Source organism: Nyctibius grandis, chromosome 8 (genome assembly GCF_013368605.1).
Source record: "Nyctibius grandis isolate bNycGra1 chromosome 8, bNycGra1.pri, whole genome shotgun sequence".
NCBI classification, from domain to species: Eukaryota; Metazoa; Chordata; class Aves; order Nyctibiiformes; family Nyctibiidae; genus Nyctibius; species Nyctibius grandis.
Window position 1 is genome coordinate 10,506,856 of NC_090665.1, and position 18,677 is coordinate 10,525,532.

The 18,677-nt window shown below is 41.1% G+C and overlaps 1 protein-coding gene across 1 annotated transcript; it reads left to right on the forward strand.

The window, feature by feature from the left end:
• The first annotated feature begins 3,629 nt into the window (after positions 1–3,629).
• LOC137666074 (cytochrome P450 2J4-like) lies at positions 3,630–16,706 on the forward strand. The gene is made up of 9 exons (XM_068405654.1): positions 3,630–3,800; positions 5,009–5,171; positions 6,282–6,431; positions 8,277–8,437; positions 11,049–11,225; positions 12,326–12,467; positions 14,875–15,062; positions 15,717–15,858; positions 16,528–16,706. The coding sequence occupies exons 1-9, from the start codon at positions 3,630–3,632 to the stop codon at positions 16,704–16,706; spliced, it is 1,473 nt and encodes a 490-aa protein (XP_068261755.1).
• The last annotated feature ends 1,971 nt before the right edge of the window (positions 16,707–18,677 follow it).

Here is an 18,677-nt window from a genome sequence, read left to right on the forward strand (position 1 = left end):
GAGGCTTTATTGCCACTAACAGCAATAAGAAAATACCATTTTGAAAAAGGAGTGGTTGTCAGAAAGGTTAAGAAAAAAAGACCAAGTGGGTAAGTGCCAGGTTCTCCCTTCCTCTTTCTGGTAGGTCATTGCTAATGGCCTCATCAGCTGCCTTCATTTTGTTGTGAAAATGTGTTTAGTTTTGGAGAATGTAACCAACATCAGAGTATCAGCATTTCTGCACATGAAGCAAAAGTTATTCAATCCTTGTGTCTTGGTTTTCTGAATCTCAACCCATGCTCCCAGGATCTTCCATGTCCTTGGTCTTAGATTGAGTCCCTGCAGCTGTTGCTTCATCATTTAGGAAACTCGTCGTGTTGGGAGGGTTTGGGTTGTGTGCTGCAGTGTCTGGATTCTGCTAAAAGGCTGGAAGAAGTTCACTACTTAAAAATCATCCCTGGGGGGGAGTTATTGTGTTTAATACAGGTGGTCCAAGGAGCTGTGCCATCCTAGAGAAATATCTGGGAAAAATGAAGTGAACCCCAATGTTTCAGAGCTTCACACTTGAAAATCTGGCAGAAACAAAGACAGCCCTGGAGAAACTGGAGATCTAAGATGGATCTTGGAACTTAAACTGAACCTTTGTTGCGTGCAGAGAAATATAAAGTTAAAACATGTATATTCTATTTAAGTCCTAGATTGTTACCTGGTGGAGAGAAAGATGGGAATTTCATGTGGTTGCTCAGGAAGAGGGAAGCAATGCTGGGTAAAGAGGAGATACAGAGAAAAGTCTAGCTGAGTCCCAAGAGAAATCTGGTCTTTGACCAGTGTGAAGGAGGAAGGCAGAGGGGCCGGGTGACGCAATGCCACTGGCCGCCTCATGCTGTGCTAGGGAAGCCATTTTAGAGCCAGCCAGTCTGGAGAGAAGGCTGCTGCCGCCATCTTGAGTGGGCAGCAGGGAGGCAGCCGAGCTGTCACAGGCAAATGTTGGAGAAAGATCTGGGAAAAGAGCACCTGGACTGGTGCCTGGAGACAACCTGAGGGGAAGGCGGCTGCTGGCTCTCAGGGGAATGGTTTACACAACAGTGTTATGCAGCCCTTTGGAGGGAACCGCGCGCCTCCTCACAGAGCAGCTTCCCACAATGGCTGCCTCACCTGGGATGGAGGAGGGCTGGGGCTTGAGGGTGCCTCCTCATGCCCACTCCCTTCTCCAGCATGGCGGTGACTGCAAGTGCCGATCTGCTTTCTCTTTGGCTCCATTCCTTGCCCTTTTATTTTTTCCTGGCTGCTCCTGCCCCTGTGGTGTGCCCTCATTTTAGATGGGGAAGGAGGACAGGACTGCTGCCAGGGCAGGGCCTCAGCATCATGGAGGGAAGCAAAGGGACCAACATCTGGAAAAAGACAGGAAATCTTCTTCCTCCCTCAGCAAAACACCACCAGGAAAAAGGTTTTAAAGCCTCCAGAAGTGACCAGAGCATGAGAGAGGAGACACGGACCCCCCTATCAGAGGACCTTGTTGGCAGAAATGATGCCAAAGGAATAAGGAAGGAAGAGCTTCAGGCTGGTGTTAAGACTGTGGCAAAGGATGTGGGTGAATCTGACAAGGGGTTGAAGGGACCAAGGGTATTTGAATACCTGGATTTGTGAGGAATGACTGATAAAGTGAAAACTCAAGGCTGCAAGGCTAAAGAAAGAAATAAAGAGGTTCTGTTGTGAGGCTGCAGCTCTGGAGGTGGTGAAGGCCCTGGGCCTTAACTTCTTCCCTTCCCCATGGAAAAGATCACTGGACAAAAATGACTTTTTCTGTTGAGAAAAATCATTTAGATGGAAAATCTTTGAATAATTAGAAGGCCAGAGAGGGTGCTTCATGGATGCCAAATGAAAAATCTGATACATTGGTGAATTTTAAGTCGATTTTGTAAAATTACACTGGATACAGAGCAGGTAAAACTTAGCAGAATTTCTTTTTAAAGAGAATTTTTTCTCCCCCCCCATTGAAGGAGAGACTTAAATTAGAAACGAGTGCCTTGAAAAATAAGCTTTTTATTGTAACCAAACAGAGCTTTTGTGGAAACATAGAAACATCCCTTTCTTGGTTAATACACATTAATCAGTTATGCTTTAGTGGTAACAAAGTGCAGTGGTTGGAGGCTAATTGACTAGGAGGTCTGGAAACTGTGGGCTGGTTCTTTCTGGATAAGGGTGCTTCGTGTCCCAGAGCCACAAATCCTGTGAAACAGTTTCTGTCCCAAAGACAGGGCACTTGAAAGAAGTAAGCTGATGCACAAGTTGTCTTGGCAGGCTTTCAGAAGGTTAATGAAAACGTATTTCTTTTAAGAGTGTGTTGCTTTCAGGGGGTGAGCATTTTTCACAGGGAAGCGTTTACGTGTTAACATTTCAATCTAGAGCTGTAACGCAGGGCTATAAGTGTCATTGTTACGTGGTTCCCAGAATCCCTCTCACGTGGTTTTCATGGTCGGATCGCAGGCATGTAAGCTCCCCTGATGCTAGGTTTATGCTTCCTGCGTGCATTGAGGCTTGGCAAAGAGCCTTGGCTACAGACTGTGTTTATTTGCAAGTTACCAAGTATGGCACACGCATGTCATGACTAGTTCTTGCTGGGGCCCTTAGTTCTGGTTGTAGCTCGAGATTCCTAGTAGGTTTTTCCCATGTTTTTTTTTATCTGTGTGTTTCATAGTAGATGTACTTTCTATATGCATATGCTTTATTTCTGATGATTGCTCAACATATCCCTTAGGGTATCCACCTTTATGTCAAGATTGAAAGGGGGAACTCAGAAGCAGACAAAACCCTCATTGAAGTTAACTATTGCAAATAGGAAAACAAAAAGTGAGGTTATATATGAAAGCAGTTATGTTTCAATTAAATTTGAAAGCCTAATAAATTTTGCTATTTAGATTAAGCATTAGATACTCATAGATGTATCTTAAGCTAAATGTGGGCTTTTAACTTTTATCAGCCTTGCCACTACTGGATATACATGAACATGGAATGTATACAAAACATCTTAAAAGCTCCAAGATTTAATATCCACTTACATTTGCATGCTTAATTTGTATGTATGGCTATTGCCTTTCTAAAAGCATTCATCAAGGATTTCACAGAATCACAGAATCAACCAGGTTGGAAGAGACCTCTGGGATCATCGAGTCCAACCGTTGCCCTGACACCACCCTGTCAACTAGACCATGGCACTAAGTGCCATGTCCAGTCTTTTCTTAAAGGAAATGTAGAATCCTTTTCTTAAAGGATTTGTAGGAGCACCTACCATTTACAATTTTTTCAGAAAATTAGATGGAGAATTGGTGTGTGGATACGTGTATCTACATTGCCTGGAAAACCTAATCTTTTAAGACACCATTTCTAGAAATCCTGTGACACATATTTGATAAATATGATCTGAATGAGAAGGGGGAGAGGCGTGTGCATGTATTAAATATGCTTGAGCATGAGAATGTAATAAGTGAGACAAAAAGGGAGTGGTTGATAATAAAGAGGAAGTGTTTGTGGCGGGGAATAGTTATTATATTAAGTTTAAACTCCTATGCAAAAACTGGTTGAGCAACCAGCCTTAACAGCTTCAATAGACTATTTTCAATAACGACAAGCTGGTAAAAGCAGCCCTTAAAATGTTGACAATAAGTCAAGTTCTCATAGCCTTGGCTGTATTTCTTCTAATTCTGCAGTTTTTAAGGTTGCAACGAGTACAGAGACGGCTTCCTCCTGGACCAATCCCTCTCCCTGTTTTTGGGACCTTGATACAGCTGAACTTTCAGTTTAATCGTGATCTCCTCATTAAGGTATTTATTTTCAGATACTCCTAATTTTTTAAAAGTCTTTGTAATTTCCCATTTCTCATGTTGTTTGCTATGTGAAAACATCCTCTCCCAAAACTACATTGGTAATATACTGTGATCATTAACTAGCCACTGTGATATTGCAGTCAGTTTGATTCGGAACTGTTGGTTTGGTTGGCAAAATAAGAAAAAGTTGTTGCAGCGTAAAGTAGTTTGCCAAGCTAAGAAAACTGGTATTGGAAGTTCTGAATGTGTGAAAATCATTCTGGTGCTTAAACTCATCACCTTTTAACACTAAATTTGACAAATTCATGTGAAAACTGATATCCTCTAGGATTAAATACCTTTAGGATAATATGTCAGATTTGCAGTTAGGGAAAAGAAATACTATATAAAAAAAAATTACTTTCGCAGCATGGATTTTTAGCTTTCTGAGCACTGGCACTCTCTAGCTTGAGCAGTAAATACTTAAGATGTACTGTGTGTATATATGCTTGTTTGTGTTGACGGGGTCTAAAAAAACCACATGAACCTTTTGTTATTTGTTCTTTGAGGAGTACTTGTGCGCACAAAGCCACCTCTGTTTCATTCTGTTGGTTCTCACAGTGCTTTCAGGATTGTTGGTAGACATCTCCAGTGGCTTCTGTCACTGCTTTGGCCAAGGCAATGCCATTCATTCCCACCAAACAGCAGGTTCAGACAGGAAGTAAAGACACTGTGAGACAGAATGGTCTTACTGAAGTTCCAGTACCTAAATATGCAAACTGGTCGGGGGGAAAGAAGAGAGTAACGGGTCCAGTCTCTACAAGCTAGTTACTCCTCTGACATTTCTGTGTTCCCTTTGTGTCACTTTGCCAGTACAAATGTAGAAAACCTGTTGAAATAAATTAATGTATAGAAAATACCCTTTATCACATGAATCATTGTGAACTGAGCCCTGGCTTATATACAGGAATAAAAGCTACCTGATGTTTCTTGGCATAGATCTGTGGCTCTGAAAAGCTGGAATATTGATGTGTTTCCAACAGTGAATTCTGGAAAAAAGACATTCATGGTTTCTCACAGATAATTGTTATCTTGTGGGAGAGATGGAGAACATCACTCCACCTTAGGGCTGGTCCTGCAATCAGTGTAAAAACAGGTTCATCCTCTCTTTGTTTGCAGTGTGTGGGATTTCATCTGTGCTTTCTTGGCTTCTCTCCCATCTATAGCTGGCAAAAATTCATGGCAACATATTCACCTTATGGTTTGGATGGGCCCCAGTGATCATACTAAATGGATTTCAAGCAGTGAAGGATGGCATGACTACGCACCCTGATGATGTTTCTGGGAGGCTGGTGTCTCCTTTCTTCAGAGCAATGGCCAAAGGAAAAGGTGAGAATTTCTTGCCATAAATAGTGCACAGAAACATCATCTTGACAAATTGCAGCTCTTTTGTAGCTTGTAACCACTTCCAAAGGTACCACAGTAGCAGAGTTTGTCTATGAGGAATGACTGCCAGGTGAACTGCAAAGCAGGGAGGGGTGAAATAGCCTTTGGATAGTAGGAGGAGGAAAAGGCCATCAAAAGAAAAGAGATTCATAATGCCTTGTGTGAAATATTCACTAGAGCAGACTCAGAGGTGATGAGATGATGCACTGGCAGGCTGTGCCACAGAGAAGTGGAGGAAGAGCAGGAAATAGCACACTTCCTTGTCCTGAACTTGCTGCCTCCCACAGTGACGTTTTCCGTTGGAAGAGTGAGCTTGATGGTGGGATCTTCTTCCCATTCCCTTCCTTTTGTGAATATTTTCTTGCATCTAGAGGTTCAGTGCACTTCTATTTCAACCTTGCTGTAGGTTTCATACTCCCCAACCATACTGGAAATTGCCAACTCCTGATTTTCATGAACACCTGCATTATGAAACAACCTTTATTTTATTTGGCATCTCTGCTTTTCTTAAGGAAACCTAATTCCTTCAATATTTCTAATTTGAATTTGTTTCAGTCATTGGTGATTCTTACTCTACTTTAAAGATCCTGTTAGTATGTGATGTTTATTTCTTCTGAAGATATTTGTCACAAAGCCCAAGTACTGGACTCTTCTGCCTTGTGGACAGGAACTTTTCCTCCCTGACTATGGGCAGTGAGAACTCTTTCCCCTTTTCCCTTCATGAGAATCATTACCCTGGTCAGGTGAGCTGCAAGCACAGAAAAAGTGGGAGGTGAGCACTTCAGAGAATGTCTAGAGAAGCAGCTGTCAAACTTCTGAGATATCTGGTTTTCTTGGATCAAGCTTAATCCTGCAAGTCGTCTTATTACCCATCTGAGTTTGTCCGTTTTAGCCTTGCCCACATGCTTACATGCCACAGCTGTTCCTTTGTGTCTTTGTCTTCATAAACAATGCAATAGTTTCATTATATTCTGTGGTTTTGCAAATCTTTTAATGTAGTCTTTGTCTATAATAAATATTAACATAATAGAGCTCTTCCTCGAATGGATGCAGGGATTATGTTGGCAACTGGTCACACCTGGAAGCAGCAGAGAAGGTTTGCACTGAGGACTCTCCGCAACCTTGGTCTGGGGAAAAGAGTTCTGGAGCATCAAGTTCAAGAAGAGGCCCGCTACCTGGTAGACTTCTTTGCAAGTATGAAAGGTATCTCTGCAGTAAATACCGATTCATTTTTGTCACTAGTCTGATGTCTTTAGTGTAAGAACTTCTCTGTCCTGCTCTGAAATTGAGGGCAGCTTTTGTTCCACAAGAGTGTGCAGGCTCTTACAGTGTCTGTGTGGAATGGGCTGAAAATGCAAAGACCCCAGTCCCGTGTTTTCAAACCCAGTGGGAGACTATTCTTGTTCAAAGTTATTTACAAAACTACTAAAACTGGGATGCAAAACTGGAGCTTGTTCATTATTTATATCTTAGAATGCTTAAGGTGGAAAGGCGTCTGAAGATGGTCTAGTCTAACCCTTTCTCAAAGAAGGGTCAATCAGAGCAGGTTTCTTAGGGCTGAGTCCAGTTGGGTTTTGAATAGCTGCAAGAATGGAGATTTCACCACCTCTGTGGCTGACCTGTTCTAGTGTTCAATCAGGCCTACAGTAAAAAAGTTTCTTATGTTTAAGCAGAATTTAACGTATTTCAGTTTTTGCCTATTGCCTCACTTGGGGCCACTGAGAAAACTCTAGCGCCATGTTCTTTTCTCCCCTCCATCAGGTATTTACACACATTTAAGATACTTCCCTGAGCCTTCTCTTGTCCAGAATAAACAGTCCCAGCTCTCTCAGCCTCTCTTACATCAGATGCTCCAATCCCTTACTTGTCCTTGTTGCCTTTCGCTCAACTTGTTCCAGTATGTTGATGTCTCTCTTGTACTGGGGAGCGCAGAACTGGACCCAGCACTCCAGATGGGTCCCACCAGTACTGATCAGAGAGGAATGACCACCTGCCTTGACCTACTGGCAATGCCTTTCCTAATCCAGCCCAGGATCATGTTGGCCGCCTTTGCCTCAAGGGCGTGTTGCTGGTTCCTATATGGTGCTGGTGCATAAAGATATGGACACATTATCAATGCTGATGAGTTAAGTCTTGTAACACCATTTGCGTGCATTCTGTAAAGCAGTGACTAGAACCTTGTCTTCATTACAACATTTCATCCTGATCAATCAAGTTAGGAGCACGTGAGTTGGATTTCCCAATACCGATGATTACGCAAAGGCACAGTAAATGGGGGCATGCTGTGACTGTCATTGTATCAATTAAAAGTCATTAAATCTACCTCAGCCCCATTGTTTAAGAACTAGGAGAGTTTGAGCTGTGACCTCGTATGCAGGAAAGGCAAGATCAGAACAATAAGTTGCTAATCAGAATTGTGCATTGACTGCTGGACACTTGCATCAGTATATACTAAATATAGTTGTTTATAGTAATTTATTCTGGAGTCACAAAATAGGTTTTTTGAGATTAGCGTTTCAAGTAATTGCTTTAAAAATAGTTGTTATTTTGTTGACGCTATTGGTTGAAAGGAGTTTATGACATTTCATCTTACTGGAGGTTGTACATCTCTAGCAAGGTCAGACGGAATATAGTAGCCTTGCGTGTATTTCTGTTCTTACCGAATAAGGCTGCCTCTCTTATGGTTCTCCCCTCAGATTTCCTTTGACCACAGTGTTTTCAGGCATTCCAATGCTTGAGACCTATTTTGAATTTGCCAGATAGCAAACTTGCAATTTCTTTTTTCTTGCCTCTAAATTTGCTCTATCGTATTACAAAACATTTTTACATATTTGGCGTTTCTTTAGGGTGCCACACATTCCTGGGATTATGGGATTGCAGCATAGTTGTGAAGAATCAGTTTTATACTACAGTTTTCCAATAAGATTGCTGTTTCTCTGTGAAATGCAATGCTCTCTTGAAAGTTCTTTGGGTAACCTATAATATTGTCTCATCTCACTAAAGTAGAATAGGAGATATTAACAATGATATTTATTATTATGGTTGCAGAGAAACCCCTGGATCCTTCTTTCCCTCTCGTTTATTCAGTCTCAAATGTAATTTGTGCTGTTGTTTTTGGACGTCGCTTCTCCAGAGAGGATGAAACCTTCCATGAACTGATTAGAGCCACAGAGCATCTATTCAAATTTGGAGGCAGCTTTATTCATTATGTAAGTAAATGATCTGTTGTCTTTTTCTGAAAAAGATGGAAAGTGAGAAATGCAGATTCAAGAGTTAGCTGTTAGGCAAAAGTTTTCAAATGGATGAGTGATGTCCCATGCAGCTTTACTGAGCAGAGGATGAAACCTTCCATGAACTGATTAGAGCCACAGAGCATCTATTCAAATTTGGAGGCAGCTTTATTCATTATGTAAGTAAATGATCTGTTGTCTTTTTCTGAAAAAGATGGAAAGTGAGAAATGCAGATTCAAGAGTTAGCTGTTAGGCAAAAGTTTTCAAATGGATGAGTGATGTCCCATGCAGCTTTACTGAGCAGTGCACTATCTCAAAGTGGGATGGAAATGCTCTACATGCCAGCCTTGGTCATTTGTGTTCATTATTCTACGTTTGAGTACTGTGATAAGGCAGTTTGCTCCTAAATCTTTGCAGCAAGGCATGAGCTGATGCACTGCTCCTGGGTCATGTTTGTTGCTTGGTTTCTCAACCCCCATAACAGATGCCTGCCTTGGGCATCATGATTGTTAAATACTAAATGTCAGATCTAAAAGTGTGATTCACATGCCAGGTTTAGACACTGTTTTATATACAGTCAACAGGGAGAAGAATGATACAAATACCTAGGTGTTTTGCCTGTGGCTACTTCTCTTCATTCCGTCTATAAGAAGTGGAGACTTGAAGACTTTCCAGAGAAATTCCACTCCTTCACCTTGAGTGAGGAGCAGCTCTAGACGCAGGCAGCAGAAGATAGGAAATGCTAAGCCAGCAAATATACCTGTAAACTTGGCCATCAAAACAATCAGTGCTCTTCTGAGGGTCAAGGACTTAACCTGACACTAGAAGAGGCCTGCTTTACACGGAAGTGTATTCAAAGTTGCCCAGGAGTTCTGGTTCTGGTTCCACTTCTAAAGTTGTCCCATATATCTTATGCAGTACCTTCTTAATGTAAAACACATAAGCAATCCCTGTAATACAAAGGTTTCTTCCCACATCCCATGGAGTATTCTTCTCACTGAGTTATGATCAGGTTTCCTTTGGCTTAGCTTGGCTTTGGTCCTGTAAATTGTGTGTAGTGGTGGCAGGTGAGACCTACTTTTGGGATAAGAGGATATACCTCCTTTCCTTCTCTCCTTCCTATCCTAGCTTTGCCTCAGTCCAATGAATAAGATGCTGTTCTGGGAAATAAGGACAAGGGTTCAAATTATTCCATAGGCAGGGCTGCAATCTTCCCACTTCCTGGATGCAAAGGGTACTCAGTATTATGTAAAAAGTGGATATTGCTGCATCCACATCCCCAGTTCTTACCTGGATTCCATGCTATCAGGCACTGAATGGGAGAACCCTGTCCTCCAGAAATGGAGGAGGAGTTTTGGCAGGACGGGTAGCCAGGAAGGTGGATGGGCTCCGTTCCTGTCTTAAATGTTGACAGCTAAATTCCACTTACAGTTGGGGTGCCGTAGTAGCTGGAAAGTGCATGCATTTGAGAGTAGGAATGCATGTAATCTGGGCAACCATTAGTCGGACCACAATTGTATGTAGGACTTCTGAACAGATTTTGAAAGAAAAAAATACCAGAGATGGAACTCAACAAAAAGAATATGAAGTTCTATGTGAATTTGCCAAGGGCTGGACTACTACCTTTCAGTGATAAGGCAATGATTAATCAATAATTGGATGTCTGACAGTAAGAACTGATTTTTCCAAAAAGACAGAAGTATAGTCTACCTAATTCAGCCAGACTCCAGTGAACACCTAATCACCTGCTTTCTGGGGTATACTTAGGAGAGTACGAGAAGAGCTCAGCAAAATGAAGACAGAGAAAGGACAGAACTTCTGCTGATAAATAAATTATGGGATTATGTTTCAAGCAGGCAAAGAACTGTTAAGAGAAAATACACTGCAGATACAAGAACAATGTATACAAATTACCCAGGCATAAATATAGGCTGGAAATCAGAATGAACGTTCTAGCTATCAGAATAGGTAGAAAGCAGCTATTCTTAGGCCAGATTTTCCCAAACAATAAGAGCGAAGGATAAAATTAATCTGGTTGTGTCAGATAACCCCTTCTTCTTTTCTAGAGGAGAGCACTCAAAAATGTCAGGTAGCACTTTCTCAGCTTTTCTGGATTTCAGATGTTTCAAGTTTTCTTGAGGACCCTTGAGAACTCGATTAGTAGAGAGTGCTTTGGGGGATTACCGAGTTTGTATACAAGCTGCTGGTAGCTGGCCCTTGCTTTGGGTTGTATCAACTGCTTTTGCATGTCCTGGTGAGGACAGTTTGCAACGACTTTGCTTCTTCCTTCCTAATATTCTCCACTGGAGGGCAGGATCTCACTTTTAAAATGCCTGAATACAGTTCATTGTAGTTATAATCATTCTAATTTGGTTTGTGGTTGAGCTGAAAGCCCGTCAACACAGCTAGAAATGATATAGTGTACTGTTTCACAACTTGAAAACATAAGCATAGTCTTTGTCAGACTATTTTACTGATGATGCCAAAACCACGTGCTAACATGAATATTACCTTCTCTTGTTAGTAGGTCTAAAATGCATTTTCTAGTGATAGAGACTGTGTGGTACCTTTTGTGTGTCACTCCCGCAGCTGTATGAAATCTTCCCCTGGCTGATGTGCCGTCTTCCTGGTCCTCATAAGAAGGCATTGTCTTGCTATGAGGTCCTGAGCTGTTTTACAAGGAGAGAGATCGGAATGCACACGGAGCGCAGGACACCAGATGAACCACAGGATTTCATTGACTTTTACCTGGCTCACATTGAAAAAGTAAGTACTTGTTCTGCTTGATCATACACTTGTGGGAAGCTTGCATGAGCTGTGAGTGGGGACACATCTCTCCCTTTTCTAGACCTTACCAAGATCACTTTTTCTTTGTCTGAATCTCTCATATTATTATGTCCAGGGTGGATGTCAGCGTAACTGGCTTCTAATTCCTTGGATCCTCTTGTTTTAATTTTTTTTTATACTGGCACAATATTAATACATCTGGTCTTCCAAAGTGTTTAACTGCTTCTAAAGTCTTTCACTGCTGTTCTAAGATTTATGAGACTTGAAGTTCATCAGTGGACCAGAAATTGTTTCAGTGAGCTCTTCTAGGACTCTGCTGAGTGGAAAACATCGCAGTTTGTTTATTGAAAAAATTGAACTGCCTGTAATAGATATGCAGGGGCAATATAAAAAGATTAGATGACATTACAACAGAGAAAAACATCCTTCCCACTTTCTAGTTGCTTCGCTGGCAAAAGAAAGGTTCAAGACCCCTAAGCATAACCTCCCTAAATTTAGACAATGAATTCCCCCAAACCATAACAGTATTCTTTCATAGATTCAGCATATACTTATATGTCCTCACACTTCTAACTGAAAATGATAGAAGCCCAGAGCAGCTGTATGTGGGTCATTGTGGCTTTGTAGTGGAGAAGAAGCCTGAATACCACAGGTTAAGAACTTTTGACAGCTCAGTGTTCTGCCTCAGCCCTGGTCACTGTATTGCTTAGTAGAAAAACTAAGTGATGGAATATGACTTGAGGCATGAAGAATGACATGCTGGTACACATCTTCAGAGGAACGTTTACTTATGGAACATTCTAAATGTACCATAATTTGCACAAGTAAACCAACAATCCTTTTCTGTGGAGAACAAGGGGTTTAGCTTCATGATTAAGAGTAGAGTAAACATGGCTTGTCCTTTTGTGAAACATTAGCCTTTCGTATTGATAACAATCTTCGGTGTCTAATATTCTTTGTCAGTCTCTCTGTAGGCAGAACATACTACAGCTTGGAGCCAGTGATAAAATCACATTTAAAGCTATTCTGATTTTTCCAACTTTCATGTATAAACCTCTACTTTATCTTATCATTTGCAGTCCAAAGATGAACCCAGGTCTACATACAATGAAGACAACATGGTTTATTCTATAAATGACCTTTTCTTGGGTGGATCAGAGACAACAAGCACTACTTTGAACTGGGGCCTCCTCTATATGGTGGCAAATCCAGATGTCCAAGGTGAGTGGATAAGCATGTCACAGATATCTCTGATGCAATAGAACAGCCAAGGTGTAACATTTTCATGGATCAAAGATTATTCCTAGTTACTGGTATATGGTTAGTGGCACATGGACCTTTTTGTACTGGTAGATCTGCGCTGAGCAGCATTGGTAGATCCAGAGTATCTGTACATGGGCTCTTACAGCAGTCATGAGCATATAAGGCATTCCCAGAAAGAGTTAATAGCTTGGAAAGGATGCATATGTATAGGAGGTTGTGGCAATTGAGGTGGAGGGTTTCAGTCTTTGGGGAAATGAAGTTTGTGGTAGGGTAGTCAGTGGAGTAAGAGGACTGGAGTTGCTGTTTGGGAAGCGAGGGGGTTTGCATGCATAACCCTTGAAGTAACAGTGGCCACTGCTGCAGCCATTGGTGAGGTGCTGACAGTACTTCAGGAAACTGAGTTGGGTTCTGTCTTAGTTGCAAACATGACTGATGGCTGAAAATAATTAACCAGAAACTGATGTGTGATAGTAGGATGTCACTCTTTGGAAACTTACCTCAATCTGCTTTGTATTGACTGATTATCAGTGATGGGGGTTACAGGGAGTCCTGCCCTTCTTTGTGCTCTGTGGGTCAGAGAAGTAGTAAAGATAATCGCCTAAAGGTCAGTTGGGAACTTTGGCTTTATTTTTGTTCATCAACCCATTTATGATCCCAAGGTATTGGGGTGACTGTTTATTCTGTGATTAAATTAACTCTGTGATGTATTTGAGTTTCTTGCAACAGAAATTATTCCAGTCGGGAGGGGAATTTGATGGCTTGTCTGTTACATCTATGTGTATTTAAGAAGTTTATTTTTAAGTCTAGCTTTTAAATAACCATAAATCTCTTTCATAGAGCACTAAATGAAAACCAAAGAAAGAATGATCTCTTATGCTGGATAACAGAAATCTCATTGTTAGATAGCAGAATATGTGCAAATACCTAGAGGAGAACCAGATTTTTAATGGAGGAAAGAGATGAAGATAAGAAAAAAATGTTCAACTTGTAGTTGTCAGACAAGAAGGTCTACTTAATCTTGTGTTATTGCATGTTTATTATCACTTAATGTAATTAACGTTGTGAAAGCGCTGACTTACCTAAATAATTTTATTTATCTAAATATAATACTGTGCACATACTTGGGAAAGCAGGGGGTGTGCAGAATGATCCTTCCCAGGCTTCTTGAGTCATACATTGCACCTAGATTCTCATCACGATCTGACACCAGTATATCTGTCCTCATTTAATTGGTGGCTTCTTTTTGAAGGCACAATTCACAATTTGCCTGTGTTGACACCCAATGACAGTGTTATGCAGTTGCATTACGCACCGTATGGAAAAGTTTGTCCTTTTGCCTAATCACTGAATCAGGCTCTCCCTGTTCTCTGAGCTACAGGAACAGAGATGCGTATTTATACTTATGCAGTGACTGATCACTTCAAACTCTACTGGATCCTGAAGTAGTCGTGCTTGATTTTCAAGCTAGTTCTTCATAGAAGGAAATTTACTTTACTTAAAAATCTTTCTGGATATACATTTTCAATTCTGTAAAGTGCTTAAATCTCTGTTGTCACGTCCTACTGAATATAGTTTTGTGAAGGACTGCTGGCAGTCACTGAGCAGGCTTGACGTGAATGAGCACAAACTGATCAATGCAGAATGGGCTTCCCTGCATCTCAGTGTTGCTTTAAAGGGCCTGGAAAAAGACAAGATCATTTGTTAAAAATCTAAGACGTTTTTATTATGTGTGTACTGCCTCTCTTGAAGTTTCTGAAACAATTTTTATACTTTTGTTAATGCTCCCAACACTCCTGTGCAGTAAGTAATTTAAATCATGCTATTCTTGATCAAAAGGCAGGTGCCAAGAAGCAGACCTAGTCTTTTTAAAAGGTATTTGACGTTGTTCTCATTTGCATTGCTTCACTTAACAGGCAGACATCCTATGTAATACCCATTTCCTTTTAACAGGAACTAGGCTTTTAAGGCCCAGATTCACCTGGTTTACATTCCAGAGAGCTGTGAACTTAGTGGGTCTGACTGGCTGTAGGTGCCTGAGGCACCTAGCCAAAAGTAAACACAAAGACAAATCAGTTATCTCTTGCATTTAAGTGTTAGTAAGGCTCTTACAGTTTTAAATTTTTGAGCAACAAATGTCTTTTCTTAATCTACAATCAAATAACTTCAGACCCAGAAGTAGAGTTCCCATATGTTTAAGCTGTTGGAACACCCTGCTACTTTTATTTATGTTAGAAAAGTTACTTACATTTTTACATTCATTTTGTTGCTGTTCTCATAGTTATAAATGGAAAATGTCTTTGAAAATTGATTTAGTGAAAATACTTGATATATTTTTCCACCTGCAATGGTGAATATTTCTCTGCAGAGAAAGTGCAGAAGGAGCTGGATGCCATTTTGGGTCCTTCCCAGTTAATCTGCTACGAGGATCGGAGAGAACTGCCCTACACAAATGCTGTGGTTCATGAGATTCAGCGCTTCAGCAATATTATCTCAGTTGGCATGCCCAGGGTGTGCGTGAGGAACACAACATTGCTCGGATTTCCCCTCAAAAAGGTACACACACAGGTTCTCAGTTGCTACAGACCTCTCCTGCATTAGTAGAGCAAGATGTGGATTAAAATCTATTTGCGCCAGGGTCTTCTCCTCAACAGCAGTGAGGTTGGATACCCTGGGGTCATAGCCTGAATGGGAACAAGGACAAGAAACCATCTGCCAGGCTGAGTAGAGCTCTTGGGAGACTGTTATCAGTAGTGAAGGATGTCCCTGGATGGAAGAGGGGATTTTAGCTACAAACCAATTGAAGACAAAACCTTTGAGATGGATACTGTGATTGGTTTGTGCTGATAAGGCTTTGGAAAGATTTCTGACTGAATTTTTGCCTGCAGAAAGCCTGTAAAAGATCCAGGGAAAAGCGTGAAGGTTTGCAACTAGCCTTTGTCAAAGAGGCTAAATCACAAACTTCTAAAAGGGTTTAGTACAAATATTGTTGTTAGTTTCTATTGACCTGGCCACTTCCACTGTCAAGCTTGGACTGACATTCTGAAACGAAAAGACTTCATGTTCCTCCCAGTTCCTACTGGGGAAATGAACCTACCAGCATGCAACACTGAGCTCTGAAAGCAAACTAACACTGGTCTCCCCTAGCCGGGTCTGACTGCTGGGTGAGGACTGACAGCCAGAACCAAGTTAGTGTTTTTCTCCTTTCAGGGCACCATAGTTCTTCCAAATATTGCTTCATCGTTGTATGACCCAGAGCAGTGGGAAACACCTCGGCAGTTCAACCCTGGTCACTTCTTGGATAAGGATGGAAACTTTGTGAGCCGAGAAGCCTTTTTACCATTCTCGATAGGTAAATGTACTGACAGCAAAAACATTAATGGTTCGGATTGGCACTGTAGAATTAAGATGTCTGTTAAAAACCTATTGGTCATTTATTTTAAACCCCTTTGTGGAAAAACAGTGGTAAAATCAACATGATTATTTTCAGTAGCATTTCCCAATCCAACTATAAACATTTGTTCTACTGAACGAATAATAACATGGAAAATCAGAGATGTCCTGACAAACATATACATCTAACTTACCCTGTTTTCGGAAGGAAATTCTCTGCTAATGATTATGGTTATTGAGTTGGGGCATACATTTGGAAAGTACTTGCAAGCAGCTGTGCTGATGTTTTATGCATACAAAACTGGAGCATGACTTCTACCTGGAAAAGCAAGTCTTTATTCTTCATTTACATGGTTGAATGAATTCCTTTAAAGTTGTTGGTCAAACGAAGATGAGGTTTTTGAGGTAGTTGAAGTGAAACTCAGAGCAGAAGGGATGCAGTTATCTATCGCTGCACGTAGGATTCTTTAAAGGAAGAATTACATTAAGTTTTGTGTCATTGATTGCAGTAAGTCCTAAAGACATTCTGGGTTCAGCAAAAATACGATTGCTTTTTGTGAGGATCAATATGATTGCTATTGAGGTCAGGGTAATTTACTCACTGTCCTTCCCCTTCTTCCTTCTTCAGGGCACCGAGTGTGTTTGGGGGAGCATTTAGCGAGGACTGAGCTCTTTATTTTCTTTGCCAACCTGCTGCGGGCATTCACCTTCCGGCTCCCTGAGGGGGTGACGAAGATCAACACGGAGCCCATTTTGGGGGGTACGCTGCAGCCCCACCCATACAGGGTTTGTGCCATTCCACGCTAGGCTGCAGCACGTCACAGACCATCTATTAAGCAATCTTATTTGCTTTTGTGAATATATGTCTTGAGACCATTTAATTTTTTTTGTCTTGGATATGAATTTCTGCCTCAAAAGCCACCTTTCATCTACAGCAGATAATTTTGGCCAGACCCTGTTACCTGCTCTTGAAGGTGATATTTTTTTTTTTTTTCTTGTAAAAGTTCTTTTGATCTGGAGCACACCATCATTCTCAGCCATGCAGACATCATGCAGTTGCTGTCTGGCCTGGCAGATTTAAATGTGGTACGCTGGTGAGCAAATGACAAAGTTGACTGGCAGACTTCCAAAATTAATTCATTATCTCCGAGTTATCCTGTTTTCAAAAGCAATGGTGTTTGGAAAAACATACCTGAAATATTCTGCCTCTTTATATCACTGTCATCACTCATAACATTTCAGTCAACTTTTTTTGATGGTCACTAATAAAAGGTATGGAGGAAAAATTAGCAGCTGGTTTTATTTATGGATGACTTACAGTTCACTGAGAATTTCTGGATTTCACCCAGCAGAATGTGTATAAAGCATCTTTAAATCTGCCAGAGGATAATTGGTTTGAGTCCAGCAGAGAAAAGGTACAGGCTGAAACTCGGTGAAGAGTGAAGATACAGAGAGAGGATTTCTTTTAGGGCAGATTCTTTCAATATTCTAAAATTCTGCCAAGTTAATTTTTGGAAAGTTCTTTCTAACACAGCAACTGTTTACTCTTGTGAGTTGACTCCTGTCAGGATCAGCACTGGGTGGTTGCTACACAGCAGGTGCAAGGAGCTTCTCCAAGGAGCAATTTGGGTTGAGGAGCCTGCTGGAATAAGAGCTGATGGTATTGAAAAATATACATGGAAAACACCAGAGATACTTTTTCATCACCTCAGAAGTTCAGCAGTATTCCTGAAGCTACAATGACTTGTCATATACACAAAATACTGGTCAAATTCAATGAAAGAGTCTATAATAGCAGAAAAGGAAAAATATTGGTTCCTGGGGTGAATATAAATGTATTTTTATTGTCTGGAAAAGACTTGTAAAGTGTAAGTGAACTTGTCCTTCATTAATATGCCTGTTTTTGTGAGAGAGGACAGGACAGCTAAATGGACAATCATCTGTTAAATCAGTTATCACTAGATGTCAGCCGCTGTGTGATCGAGATTAGTTTAGACAGTTCACCATGAATCACAAATTTAGACCTGTCTCATTATTTCTAATTCAATAGCTGATGGAACACAGCATCAAAATAGTAAGCACTTGATATTTAGCTGTTATTAAATTAAATGGCAGACTAGCACTAGTGAAATATGGTAGATCACATCGTGACATTTTATTTGACAGAAAACTGTGTGCCCTGTTACAAACTGATGTCAAAGACTCTGTGGATTTGCATGTGTGCACAGATAGATAAGGCAAAGCAGAAAATGCTGTGATTTGGGGACGTTGGAGCTCTCGTTGCTTCTTAAAAATGAAGCTGGAAACATCAGTAGCATTACAAGCATTGTCATAGCTATGTGATGCTGTCACTCCTGATGGCCACACGCTTCCCCAGATATCCTGCCAAAGGGGAAGCTCATGAACAGGCCTGAGATGGAAGGCTGCTGAGGAAGGCCCGTAGGCAGCCGGAGCAAGATGAGCTGCCTGAACCCAAAACAATGGACGTAACTACTATTTGTCTGGATGCTCAAGAGGAGACATGCAGGGTGCTTCAGAGGAAAACTATATGTTGTACATGGGTAGGTCATTCATGCGTGGCTGTGCTAATATTTATCTGTGACAGGAACTGCTTGTTGGTGATTTTTAATCCATTGTCCACAAATGCCTGGTTGAGGAGAGTCCAGCACATGAGATGTAGCAGCAGGACATCAGCAGGAGGCTCACAGCAGGGCGATGGGAAAGATATGCCTTTCAGAGCCTTTGCATTTCTGTTCTTTACTGACTTATTTTAAAAGC